The 19933-nt window shown below is 42.2% G+C and overlaps 1 protein-coding gene across 4 annotated transcripts in view; it reads right to left on the bottom strand.

Annotated features, from left to right (window-relative positions):
• Positions 1-19933, bottom strand: part of LOC111974612 (AT-rich interactive domain-containing protein 3B) — an 87937-nt gene that overhangs the window by 34062 nt on the left and 33942 nt on the right. For all 4 annotated transcript variants that reach the window (XM_024002483.3, XM_024002485.3, XM_024002484.3 and 1 more), the window contains exons 3-4: positions 2920-2997; positions 2529-2601 (exon numbers count right to left, since the gene is read on the bottom strand). In XM_024002483.3, the coding sequence (XP_023858251.1) occupies positions 2529-2601; positions 2920-2997 (151 nt within the window). The remainder of the gene's footprint in view (positions 1-2528; positions 2602-2919; positions 2998-19933) is intronic.

The following is a 19933-nucleotide window of genomic DNA, read 5'->3' as shown; positions in this document are numbered from 1 at the left end:
TAACAGTTCAGAAAGGAACCATGCGTGACAATTTCTTGGTAGAACAACTGAGAAAGTCAGTTCTGGGGTTTGATTGAATGTTTGCTATGTTGCGTAACGGCTTGTATTGAATGACATGTTTCCCCAAAACGTTCAACTTCCTTGAACAGACTAAGATAGCCTACATTTGCTCCGTTTGGTGGGTGTGCCGAGGTGTGGCTTGAAGCAATGAGTGATATATTTGAAGGGAAGCGGTGCATTTTGAACCCACAACCGAATCACTCCCCGTTTTTCAACTGGTCGTTCAGAACACCCCCGTTTCCATTTAATTGAACGTTGCATTACATGTTTTTGTACTGAACGCAGCCCTGGTGACTTTTCTACTCCAAAATTCATGTAAAATGGTGACACCATTAGAATATAATTTCCCCCTGGTCCATATTATCAGACTGGTGTGTTATTTAGCAATAAGCATTATAACCTGTAGCCCAAATGATGCMGCATAGTGGCTATAAATAAACAGGCAGAAACATGGGGTTGCCCATCTGTATTTGTGCTAATCATTAGCTAGTTCAGTGCTTCCAAAACCTTTTTGGTCATGGCCCCCTTTYATCATGGGGGAACATCACATGCCCGCCTCCCCCCCTGGAAGAATTAGTATGGTGATTAGGTGGCATAAACATGATGAGTGTTTTATCCCCACAATTTTGTCCTTCAAATTTGTTTTCTAAACATAAATAAGGAGTATAGGTTGCTGGTCAGAGTGAGACAAGCAGGCTGCCTCTGACTGGGGAGAGTAACAGGCTTGTTTGRGGCTACTGCCTGAGGTTCAGAGGAACAACTTCTCTCTAATTCTGTAGCCTACTACAAATCAGTTGTTTCAAAGTTTATATTACTACAAAAGCTGTSTTTGAACTCTCAAAAATGTGCCCAATATAACTATTACCAATTATCACTGGTTTTGAAAAATAACGCTCACCACGCGAGATGCTCATCTCGTCACTTCGCAATATAAAACTTCTTCATTTGAAAAACGATTTTATATACAATTATTATTCGTGTTTATAAATTGACCGTGTTAAATGAGAATGTTCTTCTTTATTTGTTACAAGTTAGTTAACAAACCCTTTCTCATTACAAGACGTGCAGGGGTATGGGGGATTCAATCATAACATTAGGAATTGAGTATTACTCTATAGTGTAAAGTCACAGAAAGCCAGTAGCTACAGTGGAAAAATTATTTCCAATCCATTAAATTCATTATGGTACAGTGCCTTGAGAAAGTGTTCACCCAGTCACTACAAAAAGATACAGGCTCCCTTCCTGACTCAGTTGTCGGACAATAAAGGAAACTGCTCAGGGATTTCACCATGATGCCAATGGTGACTTGAAAACTGTTACAGAGTWTAATGGCTGTAATAGGAGATAACTGTGTATGGATCAACTACATTGTAATTACTCCACAATACTAATCTAAACGAAAGAGTGAGAAATAAGTCATGTTCTTTGTGCCTCTAGCTTTCTCACCGAACATTTTTCACAATTAATTCACGATTATCCATAATCATAGTAGTATCCACATGAATGTAGAAGTGTTCAGAAACATTCTATTCTTACTCACAATAAAAGGGACTCCAAAATGACAATACATTGGTCACCATTCAGTTCCTATTGCGCAAAATATAACCAGAAACTACAAAAACAAAAACTGCAAATGCATCCGAGTTTGTAGAGTCACAAGCTTGATGTAGTCATTGAGTGCAAGGAATATGGGACCAACTACTAAACTTTTGACTACTTTAATACACTTTGTGAATTTGTCAAAATACTTATGCCTTATATGAAACAATTGATCTCAAATCCAAAATGGTGGAATATAGAGTCMAATTTTYWWAWATGTAGCTTCAMTGTCCAAATGCATATGGAGAGGAGTGTACCTGGCATTTGAGCATGAGCTAAAAGCATTCTGAAAATGTGATTTGACCACAGGGAAAAAGCTATGTTTATAAAATRCTGCAAATTGCAGGTTGGCTTGAACTGAGCCCTTTATCCCTTAGCAGTTCTGTAGTCTGAGGTGGTCTCTCTCATTTGAGGGGCCATACTGATTGTGGAGCCTTCCAGGCTTTGCGCTTAGTGAATTAGTCACAGCCTAAACAGGTTCTCTCAGGTCTGAGACGGTGTGTGTGTGTGCGTACGTGGGTCAGACGGGACAGCAGGAGACTGCTCTCACCTGACAAGCCCTCAAACATCTTCAACACAGGGAAACAGGATTCAGTGTTCAATAGTTTGTGTCTTTTCTAGTTGACTACAATTTTCTCTGAGAAAGGGCTTGTTTCGTGTGTGTGTGTGTGTGTTTGTGTGTGTGTGTGTTTGCATGCAACTGAAAGTGGAAGAGAAGCTATGGTGTTGTGAATCATACAGGCAAGACACACTCTTTGTGAGAATTTCAGTATCTCTACAAGTGAACCATAGCACATAAAAGAGGAAATGAATAAAGTCTAAATGGAAGTAGTAGGGGAAAGTTGCTTTCTAAAAGTCAGCCTTCTTACCTCTTTTCTGCATGTAGGTGAACAGGTCATCCAGGAATTCCTTTCTGTTGGGGTCACTGTCAAGCTCATACAGCTGAAGGTGAAAACCATTGCGTTTCAGTCAGTCTTATCTTTTGATACTTTTAAATAHASCAYTHAAGTCCAACATGCATTTGTATTTATTGAATTGCTTCCAATCAATTGGCTAACTAAAGGAAAGCAGGAAGTATCATCAAGCAATCACTACWAATAAATAGTAAKGGTTCATTATATAAAATCTGACCTGTGACCTTCTCTATGAGATGAATAACATTCTTTCTTTACTGCTAGATAGGTATTTGATGACCTGTTGTGTTCTGAGTGCTAACCAAAGCCTGGTTCAGCCATAATGTGCTCCAGACCAGATACGTACCTTAGCAAAGTCTCTGGAGGCCTCTCCTCCTCTTCCTCTTCCACTGTCATTCTCATCAGCCCAAGCAGCGCTCCCATTCTGCGGAGAGATGACAGAATAAACACTCAGTACACCCAAGCATAGACACATTTGGGGCTGTGGCGGTCATCCAATTTTGTACGCCGGCTATTGTCATGCAAATGACTGCCGGTGTCACAGTAATTGACTGATAATAAATAATAAAACAAATGTATAATTTCAAAGACTCCACGCATACAAGCCGCTGATGTGCGCCTTAGGAACATCTACATTTAAAAAAGTTTAATAAATCAATTTAACCCTTTAGAACCCATAGCGGCAGTCAAAGGCCCTTCTTTAGAATTACTATAGTGGCTGCACACTGCCTTTTTTTCTCTACAATAATATCTGTGTCTAGCTAGCTAGCCAGCCTGTTAGGCAAGAAAAGTTGTGTGTGGCGGTGAATATAGGCTGCGCGYGCGAAGCGTCAACCTCAGCTGTCACTTTTCGCTAACTAGCCATACAGACAACTAGCTAACTAGCCAACGAAATGGAGATTAGTCATTTGTGTTTATCTGTTGGGCTTAGGTCACAACAACTCCTCCTCCATGCTTCACAGTGGGAATCACACATGCAGAGATCATACCTTCACCTACTCTGCGTCTCACAAAGACACGGTGGTTGGAACCAAAATCTCCCATCAGACCAAAAGAACAGATTTCAACCAGTCTAATGTCCATTGCTCGTGATTCCTGGCCAAAGCAAGTCTCTTCTTATTATTATTGGAGTCAAAAACACATTGTGTTTTTTTGATAGTGATTGTACACAATGGAAGACAAAATGAGTGTTACTCCTTTTGACATGAATCTGCTCTTCAAAACTAAGTTAAAGAACAAATGACAATTAGAAGTTCTTAGAGCAGTGTGTTTGAAATGTGTGAGAAAATGAGCTTTATCTTGGATAATTCTCAGTAATCTACAGCAGCATTATARAATTCTATTTGGATCTAAAGGGTTATTATAAACTGGTTGGGTCGAGCCCTGAATGCTGATTGGCTGACAGCTGTGATATTTCACATTGTATAGCTCGGGTATGACAAAACATTTGTTTTTATTGCTTTAAATTAGGTTGGTAACCAGTTYATAATAGCAATAAGGCAGCTCGGGAGTTTGTGGCATATGGCCAATATACCATGGCTAAGGGCTGTAACCAAGCACTCCACGTTGCATCGCACGTAAGAACAGCCTCCAGTGGTGGAATATTGGCCATATACCACACCCCCTCGGGCCTTATTGCTTAAATATACACCCTCACAATTTTTATTTTAGGCAGGTGTAAAGAAACATATGAAGAAAATGTAATTCAGAAGAACCAAATATGAGTCGGCCTACTGTATGTTATCTGGCTATGCGCCATGCTATAGGCTAGTTCATTTAGCTGACAAGATATGCTTATAAGCCCCGTGCCATTATTTTATTGTAAGAATAATATCATAAAACTTAGCAGAATAAAATAGAATATATATTTTTCCCATTCCGGAGCGAGTGCGCATATTTCAGAAGCTATGTTGAGCGTAAAAGTGTTCATTTGAAACAGGCCCTACATGCTAGATTTAGTGTTATTTGGCAAATTTAGTTGTGGATGATAAACATTAGAATGTCTTAGAAAACAAAATATAAACTCAGCAAAAAAAGAAACATCCCTTTCAAAGATATTTGGATTTTTATTAAATAACTTCACAGATCTTCATTGTAAAGGGTTTAAACACCGTTTCCCATGATTATTCAATGACCCATAAACAATTAATGAACATGCATCTGTGGAACGGTCATTAAGACACTAACAGCTTACAGACGGTAGGCAACTAAGGTCACAGTTATGAAAACTTAGGACACTGAAGAGGACTTTCTACTGACTCTGAAAAACACCAAAAGAAAGATGCCCAGGGTCCCTGATCATCTGCGTGAACGTGCCTTAGGCATGCTGCAAGGAGGCATGAGGACTGCAGATGTGGCCATTGCAATTTATTGCCATGTCCGTACTGTGAGACGCCTAAGACAGCGCTACAGGGAGAGAGGACGGACAGCTGATCGTCCTCGCAGTGGCAGACCACGTGTAACAACACCTGCACAGGATCGGTACAGCCGAACATCACACCTGCAAGATAGGTACAGGATGGCAACAACAACTGCCTGAGTTACACCAGGAACGCACAATCCCTCCATCAGTGCTCAGACTGTCTGCAATAGGCTGAGAGAGGCTGGACTGAGGGCTTGTAGGCCTGTTGTAAGGCAGGTCCTCACCAGACATCACCGGCAACAACATCACCTATGGGCACAGAGACTGTCGCTGGACCAGACAGGACTGGCAAAAAGTGCTCTTCACTGACATCCTCCTCCCTCATGTGGTACCCTTCCTGCAGGCTCATCCTGACATGACCCTCCAGCATGACAATGCCACCAGCCATACTGCTCGTTCTGTGCGTGATTTCCTGCAAGACAGGAATGTCAGTGTTCTGCCATGGCCAGCGAAGAGCCCGGATCTCAATCCCATTGAGCACGTCTGGGACCTGTTGGATCGGAGAGTGAGGGCTAGGGCCATTTCCCCCAGAAATGTCCGGGAACTTGTAGGTGCCTTGGTGGAAGAGTGGGGTAACATCTCACAGCAAGAACTGGCAAATCTGGTGCAGTCCATGAGGAGGAGATGCACTGCAGTACTTAATGCAACTGGTAGCTAAACATCTGTGGAACTTGTTCAGTTTATTAATCTTGTTACGTTCATACTAATATTTACACATGTTAAGATGCTGAAAATAAACGCTGTTGACAGTGAGGACGTTACTTTTTTTTGCTGAGTTTATAATGGGCTGAGTGATGCAACTATAGGCATCTGTTATTTGCCTCAGGCTGCACACCCTGTTCTCTCATCAAGTAATCCTATTTTTACCCATCCGACTATTCACAATTTAATCTCTTCTTCACTAATATGTCAAATGTGTTTTTATTTAGAATGGCCCATTACCAAATGGGTAGGAACAGGGGCAAATAGCAGGTCATCAAGATGCACTCGAATTGTGAATGGAGGCTGCTTTCCTGCAGTTTAAATCACGCCGGGCTACTTCAGTTTTATAGCCAAGCAGCTGAGAAATAAATATAGTAGCAGCTGGGATCCTCCACGTTTTAGTGGCAACCATCAAAACTCTGCTTTCACACAGGATTGCATATAGAAATGTCTGGGATTATAAGAATACTTATTTCACTTCACACGTGCGACAGGTGATATTCCACCTAAACTCTTTATGCCATGGGCTCTCCCAACCATGTTCCTGCAGCTACCCAGTGCTTCATTTAGGAAACCAAGTGGAATCGGTTCGGGAACATCAATCGTAAGTAACATGTTGTTTTTACAACGAAACATATTTAAATAAACTGTTGCTAGCTACCATCTCTGCACGCTCGAGAAAGGAATGAAGGAGAGGATAAGATGGAAACGCATGGTGGTAAGATATTTTGAAGCTAAAAAGGTAATGTGTCAGCATATTCTTTATGATATATAAAATATTTAAAAAATGCCCTATTACTAGGCTATTTAAAATAAAACACAAATTCACTATAATTGTAAGCAAACTCTGTAAGCCGTCCAGCACAAATCAGTGAACCAACAGCGTCACATAGGCCTATACGTTCTCTCCCTGACTCATGGATAGAACGTTTGGAGCATTTCATAAGGTAACCAGTCCATCCAGTAGGCTATGCATAACACAGTCCACACCAAAATGGCGATTACTAAAATGTGTGTAATTTTGGAGCATAGGATAGACCAATTATGTACCAAAGACATCTTAAATATTTTTGTTGTATGTTTTTCTTCCATGGGTAATATGCAGTGATTTTGGATTGCATTTACATTGATGTCAGAGTGGTTAGAGGGACAATAGAGCCCCGAGTACCAGGCCAGTAGCACCCTGATGGTCATTAGCGAGTTAGGTACTACCAATGCATGTCCAGAGTACATAAGAGATTACAGTGACTCAACGGTCACATAGAGTTTGACTGCGGTCATGACTCATGACTGCCAGTGTGGCGGTAATACGGTCACCRCGACAGCCCTACAAACACTCATAAAGCATTTATTTGGAACCTGTGAGTGAAGCCTAAGGAGTTGTGTTCCTCAGAAGCTCCTGTGCCCTTCCCCCATTAGCCAACATCTCAATTTCACCTAAACCATCTACATCTGGGCCCGGACCCAGACCTGCCCCCACCAGGCCTTCCAACCCAGCTGGATACCTTGGGCTCCTCCATCCCTCAACCCAAACGCAGCTGCAGCCAGGTTCATGGGGTGTAGCAAGGCTGACAGACAGACTGGTCAGTAGCCCTCACCAGAGGSGGAKKGGTCATGGGGGGGGGGGGGGGGGGGHCACTCAGTGGCCCCACAGGACGGAAGATAAAGGAACATAGGGGTAGAAGGTAAAACAGTATGTGCAGAACAGGAATTCCTCCTTTAAGACAAACCCAATAAAAGTATCAGGAATCAAAACAAGATCCGGACAGGAGAGAGAAGAGAGGGGCTGTTAATAGCCCCAAGCCCATTGGTCAGTACGGAAGAAAACTCCTGAAAACGAGAGGCAGGAGGCCAAAGGTTGCCAAGGCCCCAGAGAGCAAGTTATTTTCACCCGCTCACTCACTGCGCTTGTGTACATCTATATCTTAATGGTTGCCAATGGTCATGCAGTCTAGATAGATATTGATATCAGTTTAAGACACAGATTTCAATCCAGTTATGATTGAACTATCACTAAGTGTTTCTAAGTAACTGGTCAAACAAATAGCTTTTTACAATAAAAATCAAACACTTTAGGTGTAAATTTCCACTATCTAAGGGCTCAGACACACCAATAGCATTGGCTGGTTGAGAGTACTTTGCACCTGTGAACAGAGCGACGGCTGTAATTTGCGCACCAATTTAACAAGTAGAATCTGTGAAAATGTGAGCAGTCAGACATCCACCAACGGGTGGTCCATAAAACACAGCGCGCATAACAAATCGTCAGACGAACACTAGATCCACATTTGGTGCAATGTGTGTGTGCTTCAAGTAACAAAGATTACAACAGGACCATCAAGTACACATGCAAAATAGTACATTTAGAAACCTTTATTAACCYCCCAGCACACTATTTGGTTGCTTTTGTTCAAATTGGACAATTAGAAATTATTATAATAGCAGATAATTCAGATTATGACCATGTAGAATCCCATATACTTTATTTACTTTTTCATTCAAAATGTTGCTATCTGTATGTCATAAACGACATTGTTGTTCTCTTTTCCATGTAAAAAGCCATAAACCTAGATCTGTCACACTCAATCATTTCACTAGTTTGGCTAACACCTAACTCTCAAAGTCCTTCTGACTTCAGAGTCTGGAATGGCTCTTTGATGTTATCGGCACAATGCTTCAATAATGAAGGGGGCTGTGCTTTTACTGGTTGTCTCTCCTCTGTCTCTCACTCAAACAACCAGACGCACAGCCCCCCCCCCCCCCCCTTCCATTACAACGGCTGGATTTTCAAATCCAAACAGCGAGAGGTCTCAACCCCAGAGTGGAAAAAATGACATTTGAGAGAACCAAATCTGTAAGTGAGTGACTCAAGACTGAAGATCTAACTACCGGTATATGGATCGTCGTTGACACGTCAAATAACGCTATTTGATGCGTCAAATAAGTTTTTAATTTGACATGTCAAATAACACAATTCTATTATAAAATGTTGTGTGTGCTGAATTTGCACGTGCAAGCCAAGCGCCACCATTACGATCACTGTCAAAGCTGTACAATACAGCGTTGGAAATAGGGCATTATTTGTTCGACCGAATGAGAAAACATCTGTGTGAGCATTTGACATTAGATCAGGATCAAACGAGCAGGATCAAACATTTTTGCAAATATCTTTGATACAGGATGTTATCAGCAACTTCTGGGGTATCTAGCTAGCTTTAGCTAGGTACCTAGCTAGCACCAATGCAACCAGCCTGAAAACAATAAACAGAAGAAACTGAAGTAATTTTCAATATTCTTAGCAATGATTTAGGAATCCATGTGAGTAAGTATTAGCTARCCACTTGTTCTCCTATTGAAATAACTAGCTAGCCTGCTACTTAACCCTGTTGCCCAAAACTAACGCTATAAGCAGCCAGCTAGCTTTATCTGGCTACTATGGCTTGACCGGACCAGGTTACCTGCTGTGCAGCTAGCCACAATAAGGATTAGCAACTATAGTGGAATTTGTGGTTTGGTTTCAATATAAAAGTGTGTATTTGAAAGTGATGCAGAAGGTTATAATTGGTGGAATCATGCCATATTTAGACTAGATAATGTTAAACATGGTTGGAGTGTTGGAATGTGGAGCAATGAAATGGGATGTCAGTCTACTCGGTGACACCCAGAGAACACAACTGTGAAGAGTACGCAAATATTAGCTTCGTAGCTCTTATTGCAGGACTTTGACTGTGGGAAATCACCTCCTCATTCAGCCTATTGACATTCATATTGTACTATACAGMCTTATCTAAYGATTGGGGATCAATGAAATGGGGTAYCAGCCTACTCAGTACCCAAGTGCTTTTTCCCAAAAAATCCTCAAGAGTTCAGGCTCCAAAACATCCACGTTGTATTGTTTTTCCTCTAGAAAAGTGTACATAGTAGGTTGACTGGTACAGTAAATGTGGCTCAATTCACAGTGGTTTCAGAGTCCCGCAATAAGAGCTACAATGCTAATGTTCYCTGGGTGTCACTGATTAGACTGATACACCATGTCCATTGATCCACAATCCATAGGTAAGGCTGTACAGTGAAATACGTATGCCCCCAAAGCAATTCTAAAGTCTAATACATCCAGTGTGATTAACAGATGTCGAAATTAACTAATTATTGTCTTTGTTGATTTTATATAAACATTCCAACCTCGTTTAGCATGATCTATTCCATCAAGGCATGATTCCACTATTTGCATGACTTTCATTGAGATCGAGGCAAACCGCAAATTCCACTATTGTGGCTAATCCTTATTGTGGCTAGCTTCACATAGGCGGGTCCGACCACCATTAATCAAATAAGAACTGTCTTATAAAATTAGGGTTATTTTAGATGATGACACTTAGCTAGCTAAGATGTCGTTTTGCTATGTTTTGGGGGAAGAACATTGTTTGCATCCATCAGCTAGGTAGCTTTTTTTAACGACCAGCACTGTCCAGAGATTGGGGAAGTGTGTCTGCGCTCGTATGGGAGCGGGACGGGCGCGAGACAAAAAACTTCACCAGCATCATAGCATACGTATCGGTGAATCGTTGTGACATATGAACTACGAGTGATTACACATTGATTACAGTAYGTCAAAAATGTATGAACGTCTTAAATTATTGTGACATGCTGTCATATTCAGGTGCTGATCGGTCAAAAAGGTTATTTGACACGTCAAATAGTGTMATTTGAYGTGTATCTTTTTTAACACGCAAAGACCCAAACGGCATTCCATACTGGTAGCCCCCTCCCTCCATAGGGTGAATATATAATATGATAACTAATGACAGTGAGCAGTGACTGTTGGGTTATTGGCTGCCATTTGTTAGAGTACACACATCTCCCCAAGGGACACTCTGTGCTGCACTGCGCTGTGAGAGCGGGGGTCAAGGTGTGTGTGACATCACAGGCAACAAAGGTCTGTGTGATAGAATGTCACAGCTAAATGGCAGACTTCCAGCGTCTGGGCCAGCCTACCTGTCCACTGACCCACGTCTGTCTAGGCTACTGCCTACCTTCTAACCGACTGTCTGCTCCAGGGACCAGAGGATTTCCCCTTCCCTGGACTTACCCTCCTAAATGGACAGCTACTGGGTTATAGGCTTGTAAATTCCTCGGTCTATATTCTGTCTGTCTATTGTTAGCAGCACCACTTCACCAAGTCAAATTCTGGATGAAAGTGATTGTGATTATGCGCCGATCCTACAAACTAGTGATGCACCGATATGACATTTTTGGCTGATACCGATATTTTCCTTGTAAAAAAAAAAAAACGATAAGAAAAAATAAATAAAAATTGCTGCCTTTTAAGCATTCTAGTACAGTTAAATAGTTACACAAACACACAGCGGTCTAAGGCACTGCATCTCAATACAAGAGGGGTCACTACAGTTCCTGGTTCAAATCCAGGCTGTATCACATATGGCCCGTGATTGGGAGTCCCATAGGGCGGCACACAATTGGCCCAGCATCGTCCGGGTTTGGCTGGGGTAAGCCGTCATTTTAAATAAGAATTTGTTCTTAACTGCCTTGCCTAGTTAAATAAAAGGTTACACGCACACATCAAAAAGTTACTTCGTTTGCATTGTCCCCATTACCAGTATAACAATTTATTTCACTTACTTGCTGTGCTGTTTCGTTGTTCATTTGTTCTGTCGTTTCATTCTCAACCAGGATTTCTATGGGATGCCGTTTGGATCTTTGCATGTCAAAAAGATACATGTCAAATAAACTTGTTGACCAATCAGGACCTAAACATGACTGCATGTCACATAATAATTGAATGCGTTCAATGTGTAATAACTACGTAAAAAATTTATGATTACCCTATCACTCATATTTCATGTCACAACGATTCATCGATATGTATGCTATGATGCTGGTAAAGTTGTCTCGCGCACCTACAGTACTGGTCATAAAAAAGCTAGCTAGCTCATGGATGCAAATAATGTTCTTCCCCAAAAACATAGTAAAACGACATAATCTAGGTGTCATCATCTAAAATAACCCTAATTTATAAAACAGTTCTTATTTGATGAATGGTGGTCGGATCCATCTATGTGAAGCTAGCCACAATAAGGATTAGCCTCAATAGTGGAATTTGCGGTTAGCCTTCAAAATAAAAGTATGGCATAATTCTAATATTAGTATTAATTTGCATCACTGTCAATTACATACTTTTATTTTGAAGGCAAACCGCAAATTCCACTATTGTGCCTAATCCTTATTGTGGCAACACATAACCCGGTCCAGTCAAGCCTCACTAGCCAGACGAAGCTAGCTGGCTGCTTATAACGTTAGCTTTGGGCAACAGGGTTAAGTAGCAGGCTAGTTAGTTATTTCAATAGGAGAACAAGTGGCTAATACTTACTCACATGGATTCCTAAATCATCGCTAAGAATATTGAAAATTACTGGCGAACAACAAGTGGCAACCTAGCTAATACTTATTCACAAGGATTCATAAATCATTGCTAAGAATATTTTTTAAATGACTGCAGTTTCTACTGGTCATTGTTTTCAGGCTGGTTGTATTGGTGCTAGCTAGGTACCAAGCTAAAGCTAGCTACCCCATGAAGTTGGGGTCGAACAAATTATGCTTTATTACCAACACGGCATTGTAAACACATCGTTCGTGGCCGGTGTTTGCAGACTTTTTTGTACAGCTTGGACAGTGCTACTGTATCTTTTTTGACAAGGAAATACACAAACGGCGTTCCATAGTATGCATGTCTTTAAACTAATAACAATGACGCTATTACTGTGTAACTCTGGTAGGGCAACATCGGAAACATAGCGCAATTGGTAGTGTGTACCGGTGTTCGACCAGTCAGCGAAGCCATTACCTTGGCTTTAATGGATTTCGCCTTTGAGTTGTCTCGCTTTAATTGTCTTACTCTTTCAAATGACTACTCAACTTGTTGACTGCGCGATCCACACAGCAGACATTGTGGGCTAGATTAGGAATGCTGTGTTGCAAGTGTAACGCAAAATTTTACGCGGCGTCATTACGTCATGAATCTACATTATATAGGTATGCACGGTAGCTTTGACATCGGTTTTTAACATCGGCGTTAAACTAGACATCGGGCCAATACCGATGTTGGCATTTTTAGCTACTATCGTCCGAGTCGTTCACCGATATATCGTGCATCCCAACCAAAAACACACCTGATTCAGGTAACTATTCAAAACAATTAGTATAAATCCGATGTGTTAGATTAAGGCCGGAACAAAACCCTGCACAAGGACAGCTATCCAGAAGGAGGGTTGGTCACCCCAGTTCTTTATCCCAAATAGACATCAAATATGGGCCAATACAAAAGGAACCTCATACTCTTGGGCAGACATGTTGGCTCTTGTAGGGAAATGGTCAGCCCAGGAATGTTAAAACTATGTTGTTAGTGTTTAGTGTGGAGCACAGCCTTTTGGACCACCTTGTATAAAATTGCCCATCTCTGCCTCTTCATCAACAAGTACACACTCCACCCCAAGTTCCACATTTATCATGGAGCACCCACATCCTAAATACATATAACAGGGTACTACTACCTCTTAGTCTGGTGTATGTGTGTGCACGCTTGTGTGTGTGTGTGTGTGGGGGAGGGGCTGTGTGTATGTGACATGAGTGTGTGTTGCCGAGGCTGTCATTTTTTTCCTCTTTCCCTCTCCAGTCTTTCAGCGTAATGCTGTTAGCAGGTTTACTGGCCAGGCGGTGGGAGGGATAATCACATTATGGCCATACGTGTCTGACTGGCCCAGCACCAAATAAGGGATGAGAATCATCCAGATGACCATCCATGTGTTAGTGAGTCACCAGGAGGGAACAAACAAGCAGTGTCTGCCACAGCTAGAACTACATCTCAGAGAGGAGAGAACTGGACTGATGACAATAAAGCACTAAGCCCGGGCACGAGTACATATATATAAAGGACACTTGATGAGCAGCTCAAAGAGCCACACTTATGTTGAGATGGAGGAACCATGCCAGAAATGCAAATCATTTGGAAAAAGGCCAATTTCTGGCAAAACAAAAGCAGTAGGTTTTATTTTGAGAAGTAAACATCAACATAATACTTGAAATGGACTTGACTGTAGATGGATAATACATATCCGGGAAATAAGTGTTGTGTATTGCAGGTGTAGTGTTTACATTCTTTACATATGCTTCTATCAACCTCTGTCACTCAAACACATGATTACAACCCCTCCTCCAAGTTGAATGTCTACACATACCTGAGGAACAACACAAAACAGCCATTAAAAACAAATGTTTGGAGTCACGCCTCCATTTTGGTGGAGGAAGCCAGGCGAGCTGGAACAGGAGGGGTTAATGGCAGGCGTTAGGCCGCTTTAAAAGGGGGAAGGGGACAGAATTGATTGCTCAGGATGTTGACAGCACTTCTCCAATTTGATAAGCAGCTGATATTAGATGACGAGGCTAGTTTGCAATTAAAGCATTTTGTGATTTTCCTTCATTTCTCCAGAGGGGCCCGATGGAAAGAGCTGGTTCACAACGTGACGTGGTGTGGCTCTGAGGTGTGGTGCTTACAATGGGAAATACATGAAAAAGAGAAACCTTGGCTCTGGGCAAATCCACTCTACCGCAAAACTACACAAGCACACTAAAGCAGGTCAACCTACTGCAAGAGAACATCCTACTGAACTAGGTCATTGTCATGTTGTAGATAACTTAGCAGATAAACACTGAACATGCTTGTGGGACAGGGTGGAGAGCAGGAAAGATCATTTTCTCATTGGCTGGTTTAAACGTCTGGCTGGCTGGGTGGCTTGCAGTTCTGGTTTCAAGAGTTGCATTATGCTCGTATGGAGCTAGGGTTAAATCGACAAAGGCACGTGTGTCCCTGACATATCAGACTCGTATTTAACCGGAGGCAGGCCGGAGCTGCTGCAGCCCTCTAACCGCTCCACTCCACTGGACCTAGCTGCCACAGTCCCTCCCACAGCTTCATGCTACAGGCCCTGGCTCTTTCCCCCGGGGCCTGGCCAGCGATCAAACAGAGGCCTGATCAATAGCTCTGGATGTGCAAACATGGTGAACTCCCCAACCCCCTCCGGACGCAATCTCACCACACGGGTCAATACTCATCTTCCTCGTACTTCTGCTATGATAAGGGTAACTGAGATCGGGGAAAATATCATCATCGCTACGACTCTGGTGTGACTTCACCCAAACCCCTTGAGCAAGAGCCTTAAGTTTGGGACTGGGGCATGGAAATTTCCATTGGAAAAACTTTGACCTCAATCTGGCTGAATTAATAATAAAACCCATAATCACCCACAAGCTAGCTGGAGCAAAGAGACACAACCGTCCTTTGCAAAAAACACACAAACAATATCACCATAGGTTGTAAATCATTGCTAGAGAAATGCCTAGTCAACAATTTTTATTTATTTTACCTTTATTTAACTAGGCAAGTCAGTTAAGAACAAATTMTTATTTTCAATGACGGCCTAGGAACAGTGGGTTAACTGCCTGTTCAGGGGCAGAACGACAGATTTGTACCTTGTCAGCTCGGGGATTTGAACTTGCAACCTTTCGGTTACTAGTCCAACGCTCTAACCACTAGGCTACCCTGCCGCCCCAATGACAGGCAGACTTTGCTAAAATAGACACATTCCACTGTAAATCCACACAGTAATGGGACCTCACAATATTGGGGGAGCAGAGCAGTTACCATCTCACAGCAGTCTCTAGATCACACTCCCCTTACTAATCTTTTCCCCTAAGATTACTAGCTGTCAAACTGGAAGATTGAGGGAAATCTCTAAAACAGACATGGGGAGGGGTGGTAATTTAATCATATTCAAGGTTGTCTCAGGGCTAAGCATACCACAAGACTTCTGAGCAAGTTCTGGAACCAAGCCAAATGCTGGAGATAAATGAAAAAAACATGCAAATGAGCATTTCCATACAGTTAACTCTATACACCATAATTATGTCTGGTTCTTTCTGTCAGGTCCAAAAACCATGTGCTAAAATAAACATGCGGTGGTTAAATTTTCCTTATGTTTTGTCTCACATTAAACACCTACAAGATTAAATTACCTAAATTAAATTACAACAACTAGTCAGAATGTTTCCCAGTCTTTCTATAACGTAACTTCATTGAACCATAACGAAAAAAATAAGAAAAATTAAATGATTTGCTTTGTACATTACTCGTTTGGAAGTGATGGATTAAAGCAGATTAAATGTACAGCAAGCACCTCCTTTGTTACTGAACTCATACTGCGTTGTCACTGTCCTTAGTGTCCCCTAAAGCTGCAAATCCCCTTCCCTATGCCGGACATTGATACTGCCCTCTCAGCACGCTTAAAAAAACAGGCATTGCAGGGGGCTGCCATCTTTAATCCAAATCAAATAATTGGGCTTTATCCCTCTGCGGGACTCGTATAATCATTTATAGAGCCTCTTGCTGTGGTGGGGGAGGGGGTGCTGAGTGGATAGGGCTGTAAAGGATCTCATGGTGAGCTGGCCATACGCTATGCTAGCACAAAGGCTCTCACTAATCACAATTCCATGCTCACAGGGAGTAAATCTCACTGCCAATGCAGGAATTCCTCCACACACACATACGACCGGATTCTCTCTGTTCACATTTAGAACTACCACAATGCATTCAAAAGCTCATACATCACATGAAAAGCAGCAGGGTTCTGAATCAGATCAGAGCCTGCCTGCCTCTGGATGTCCAGTCATGTTGGAGGGAGATGTATTTCTTTGGGGAGCAGCAGACAGAACGGCGGGGAGCCAGGGACAAGGTGCCAAACGTCCAGAGGGGAGCATGTCGCTACCTGCCCATCCTGCGATTTGTCTTGCACCTCTAAAGAGAAGAGGCATGTGAAAGGCAGGTAGGCCTCAGGACAGACCACCACCCTCCATTAAATCACTCCAATTACAGAGCAAACAGAACGACAGAGAGGACAAACCAGACACTGACTGACCAACTAACTTTTTCACCTTGTCCTACTTGGCTTCTTCAGACACTCCAAGTCACTAGAAGTAAGGATTTGAAACTCAGAAGACAAAGACAGGGTCTTAGAGAAAGCCAGGGTGTATCAACATTCCGGGTAAACATTTTTACTGCTGGTGACCAGTAAGTCTGGTTCGTCAAATAAACTGGCAGCATTTGTTCAGCTCCAGTCCTTTCACCAAGACACCACATTCCTCAGGCAGAGCGAGATCCCCTCCCCCACTCTCTCTCACCCGCTGCCCCCTTTCCCCGCAAATGCAAAGTTTACAGGCTGGCGTGGCCAGAAGTTCACACTCATTGGTTCAAAGACCCTTTCAGAGCCAGAGTAAACTTATCAAAACATCTGTGGTTCAACATGCACCATACCACTGGCGCTTTAGGAGTGAACATCTGAGAACTGAACTGTAATGGGTTGACCTTTCCAATCTAACTACTGAATGTGCAGATTTGCGTGAGACCCAGTCCTCCCTTTAATATAATTGGATTTGGAGCTATTAGCTTTGTTCTCTGAAGTGTAGTGAGCATGTCTCAGAGGTGGGGGAGCGAGAAGAGACGACAGTGCTAAAGCAGATMCAGTGAACAAACAAGTGGGAGCTTTTAAGACTAAAATTGAAGTACATTATACGTACAATAAAACKACATTTATTTGAAGCCATTAAAGTCAAGACTGCTCAGAGCAAACACTGCTCTATGCACGTCAAAAGAGCCATTAGCCTTTTTTCTTGGGTTAAAAGTTTTGGCTAAAAATACGTTGCATATCTCACATTCATCCACCTCACCCGAGTGCTAATGGTAGCTGTAGACATCACATAGCACTGTCAGCTTTTATAGCCATTCTCATTATACTGCAGAGCCAAAGGAATTCAATACATTCAGAAATAAACAAAGGCCTTTCTGCTATTAAGCCACATCACATATGAAATGGGGCCAGGGCCAAAAACCCTGCTGTGAAATGACTTCTTTGTCTGGTGGGGATATAAAAAAAAACAGAGTGCCTCATTCAGAGCAGAGGCTTTCCTTCTTAACTCCTAACGTCACATATCAGCTAGCTGGAAGAATTTTCCYCATTCTGAAGTATCAGATGGCGTTAGTCATATTCCCAATTCAAACACAGCTCTTTTGCAGAGCAGAGCGGGGCAAAGGCTAAATCTATAGGGACTGATTTCCCTTTTCAGTGGCTGTGGGTATYGGTTTTGTCTCAGCTAGTGTTAAGTGTGTGGGGGTGTTCCACCTCTGACAAGCTGGTTGGCTCCCTAGAGGACCAGGCTGGTGTTCCACTGTGGGCCCGCTGCCGCTGTGGAGTTGAGAGGAGCTGCGGCCCCATGGCTCCTGCTCCTGGATCATCCACCCTGGCCTCGGCTTCAGCCTGGCCGTCACACATCTGGAGCTCATCTCCAGGCCCCAGGGAGGCAACAGAGTCCAGCTACTGCTCACTGGCTGCTACAGCTTTATTGTACATTCTCAGTCATTTCATGTGGCGGGCTAATACAGTATGCAAAGGGAAGTGTGTTATATCAAGCTAAAGTCTCACAAATCTACTTTAATAACAGCCGTCCGTCCATATGTCAAGTGAAATGTCATATTTCCTATAGCCTATGGTTTAAAATTAGTTACAACACTGAGTAACAGAGGTCACTATGTGGCATGTGAAAACATAAATACAAGGATTTATTTAGGTCCAATGTGAAGCATTTAATGTGTACATGCCGTTTATGTTTCTTGTTTATTGTCACATGCAGTGAAATAACTGTCTTGCTTGCTCTTTCCCAACAAAGCAGTAATCAATAGTACTATAAAAAAAAGTATGAAAAAGTAGAACAAAAACACAAGAAATATTTAAAAAAAGATAATGAGAAAGTAAGTAAGCTATATACAGAGTCAGTTCCAGGGTTAGTTCCAGTAGCATATTTACAATGTGCAGGGATACTGGAGTGATAGAGGTAGATATGTATAGGGGTAAGATGAAGAGGCATCAGGATATATGATAAACAAAGTAGCAGCAGCGTATGTGGTGATTGTATGCCAGTGTGTGTGTGTGTGTGTGTGTCGAGTCAGTATGAATGTGTGTGTGTGTGTTATGTACACCCTACCCACCCCAATTTGCACTAGAGGTCAACCGATTAATCGGAATGGCCGATTAATTAGGGCCAATTTTAAGTTTTCATAACAATTGGAAATCTTTTGGGGGCACCGATTTGGCCTTTTTTTATTTTATTTTTTTATTTTTTTTACACCTTTATTTAACTAGGCAAGTCAGTTAAGAACACGTTCTTATTTTCAATGACGGCCTAGGAACGGTGGGTAAACTGCCTTGTTCAGGAGCAGAACGACAGATGTTTACCTTGTCAGCTCAGGGATTCAATCTTGCAAACTTACAGTTAACTAGTCCAACGCTCTAACCACCTGCCTCTCATTGCACTCCACAAGGAGCCTGCCTGTTACGCGAATGCAGTAAGCCAAGGTAAGTTGCTAGCTAGCATTAAACTTATCTTATAAAAAACAATCAATCATAATCACTAGTTAAACTAGTAATATCATGACCCATGTATAGTTATCTAGCGTGTCCTGCGTTGCATATAATCGATGCGGTGCGTATTCGCGGAAAAAGGACTGCCGTTGCTCCAACGTGTACCTAACCATAAACATCAATGCCTCTCTTAAAATCMATACACAGAAGTATATATTTTTAAACCTGCATATTTAGCTAAAAGAAATCCAGGTTAGCAGGCAATATTAACCGGGTGAAATTGTGTCACTTCTCTTGCATTCATTGCACGCAGAGTCAGGGTATATGCGATAATAATAATAAACGTTGAAATTATAGTTTCCGGATTCTACCATATTAATGACCAAAGGCTCGTATTTCTGTGTGTTATTATGTCACAATTAAGTCTATGATTTGATAGAGCAGTCTGAGCGATGGTAGGCAGTAGCAGGCTCGTAAGTATTCATTCAAACAGCACTTTCGTGCGTTTTGCCAGCAGCTCTTCGCAATGCAGGAGAGATTGGGCTGAACCAGGAACACATCGACCAACAGCCACCGTCGAAGCAGGTTACCCCATGCAGAGCAAGGGGAACAACTACTCCAAAGTTTTAGAGCGAGTGACGTTTGAAACGCTATTAGCGCGCACCCGCTAACTAGCTAGCCATTTCACATCGGTACACCAGCCTAAATCCCGGGAGTGTGAGAGGCTTGAAGTCATAAACAGCGCAATGCTTGAA

This window comes from Salvelinus sp. IW2-2015, linkage group LG15 (genome assembly GCF_002910315.2).
Source record: "Salvelinus sp. IW2-2015 linkage group LG15, ASM291031v2, whole genome shotgun sequence".
NCBI classification, from domain to species: Eukaryota; Metazoa; Chordata; class Actinopteri; order Salmoniformes; family Salmonidae; genus Salvelinus; species Salvelinus sp. IW2-2015.
Note: the sequence above shows the minus strand (reverse complement) of the source record. Positions and strands in the feature narration are given on the sequence as shown.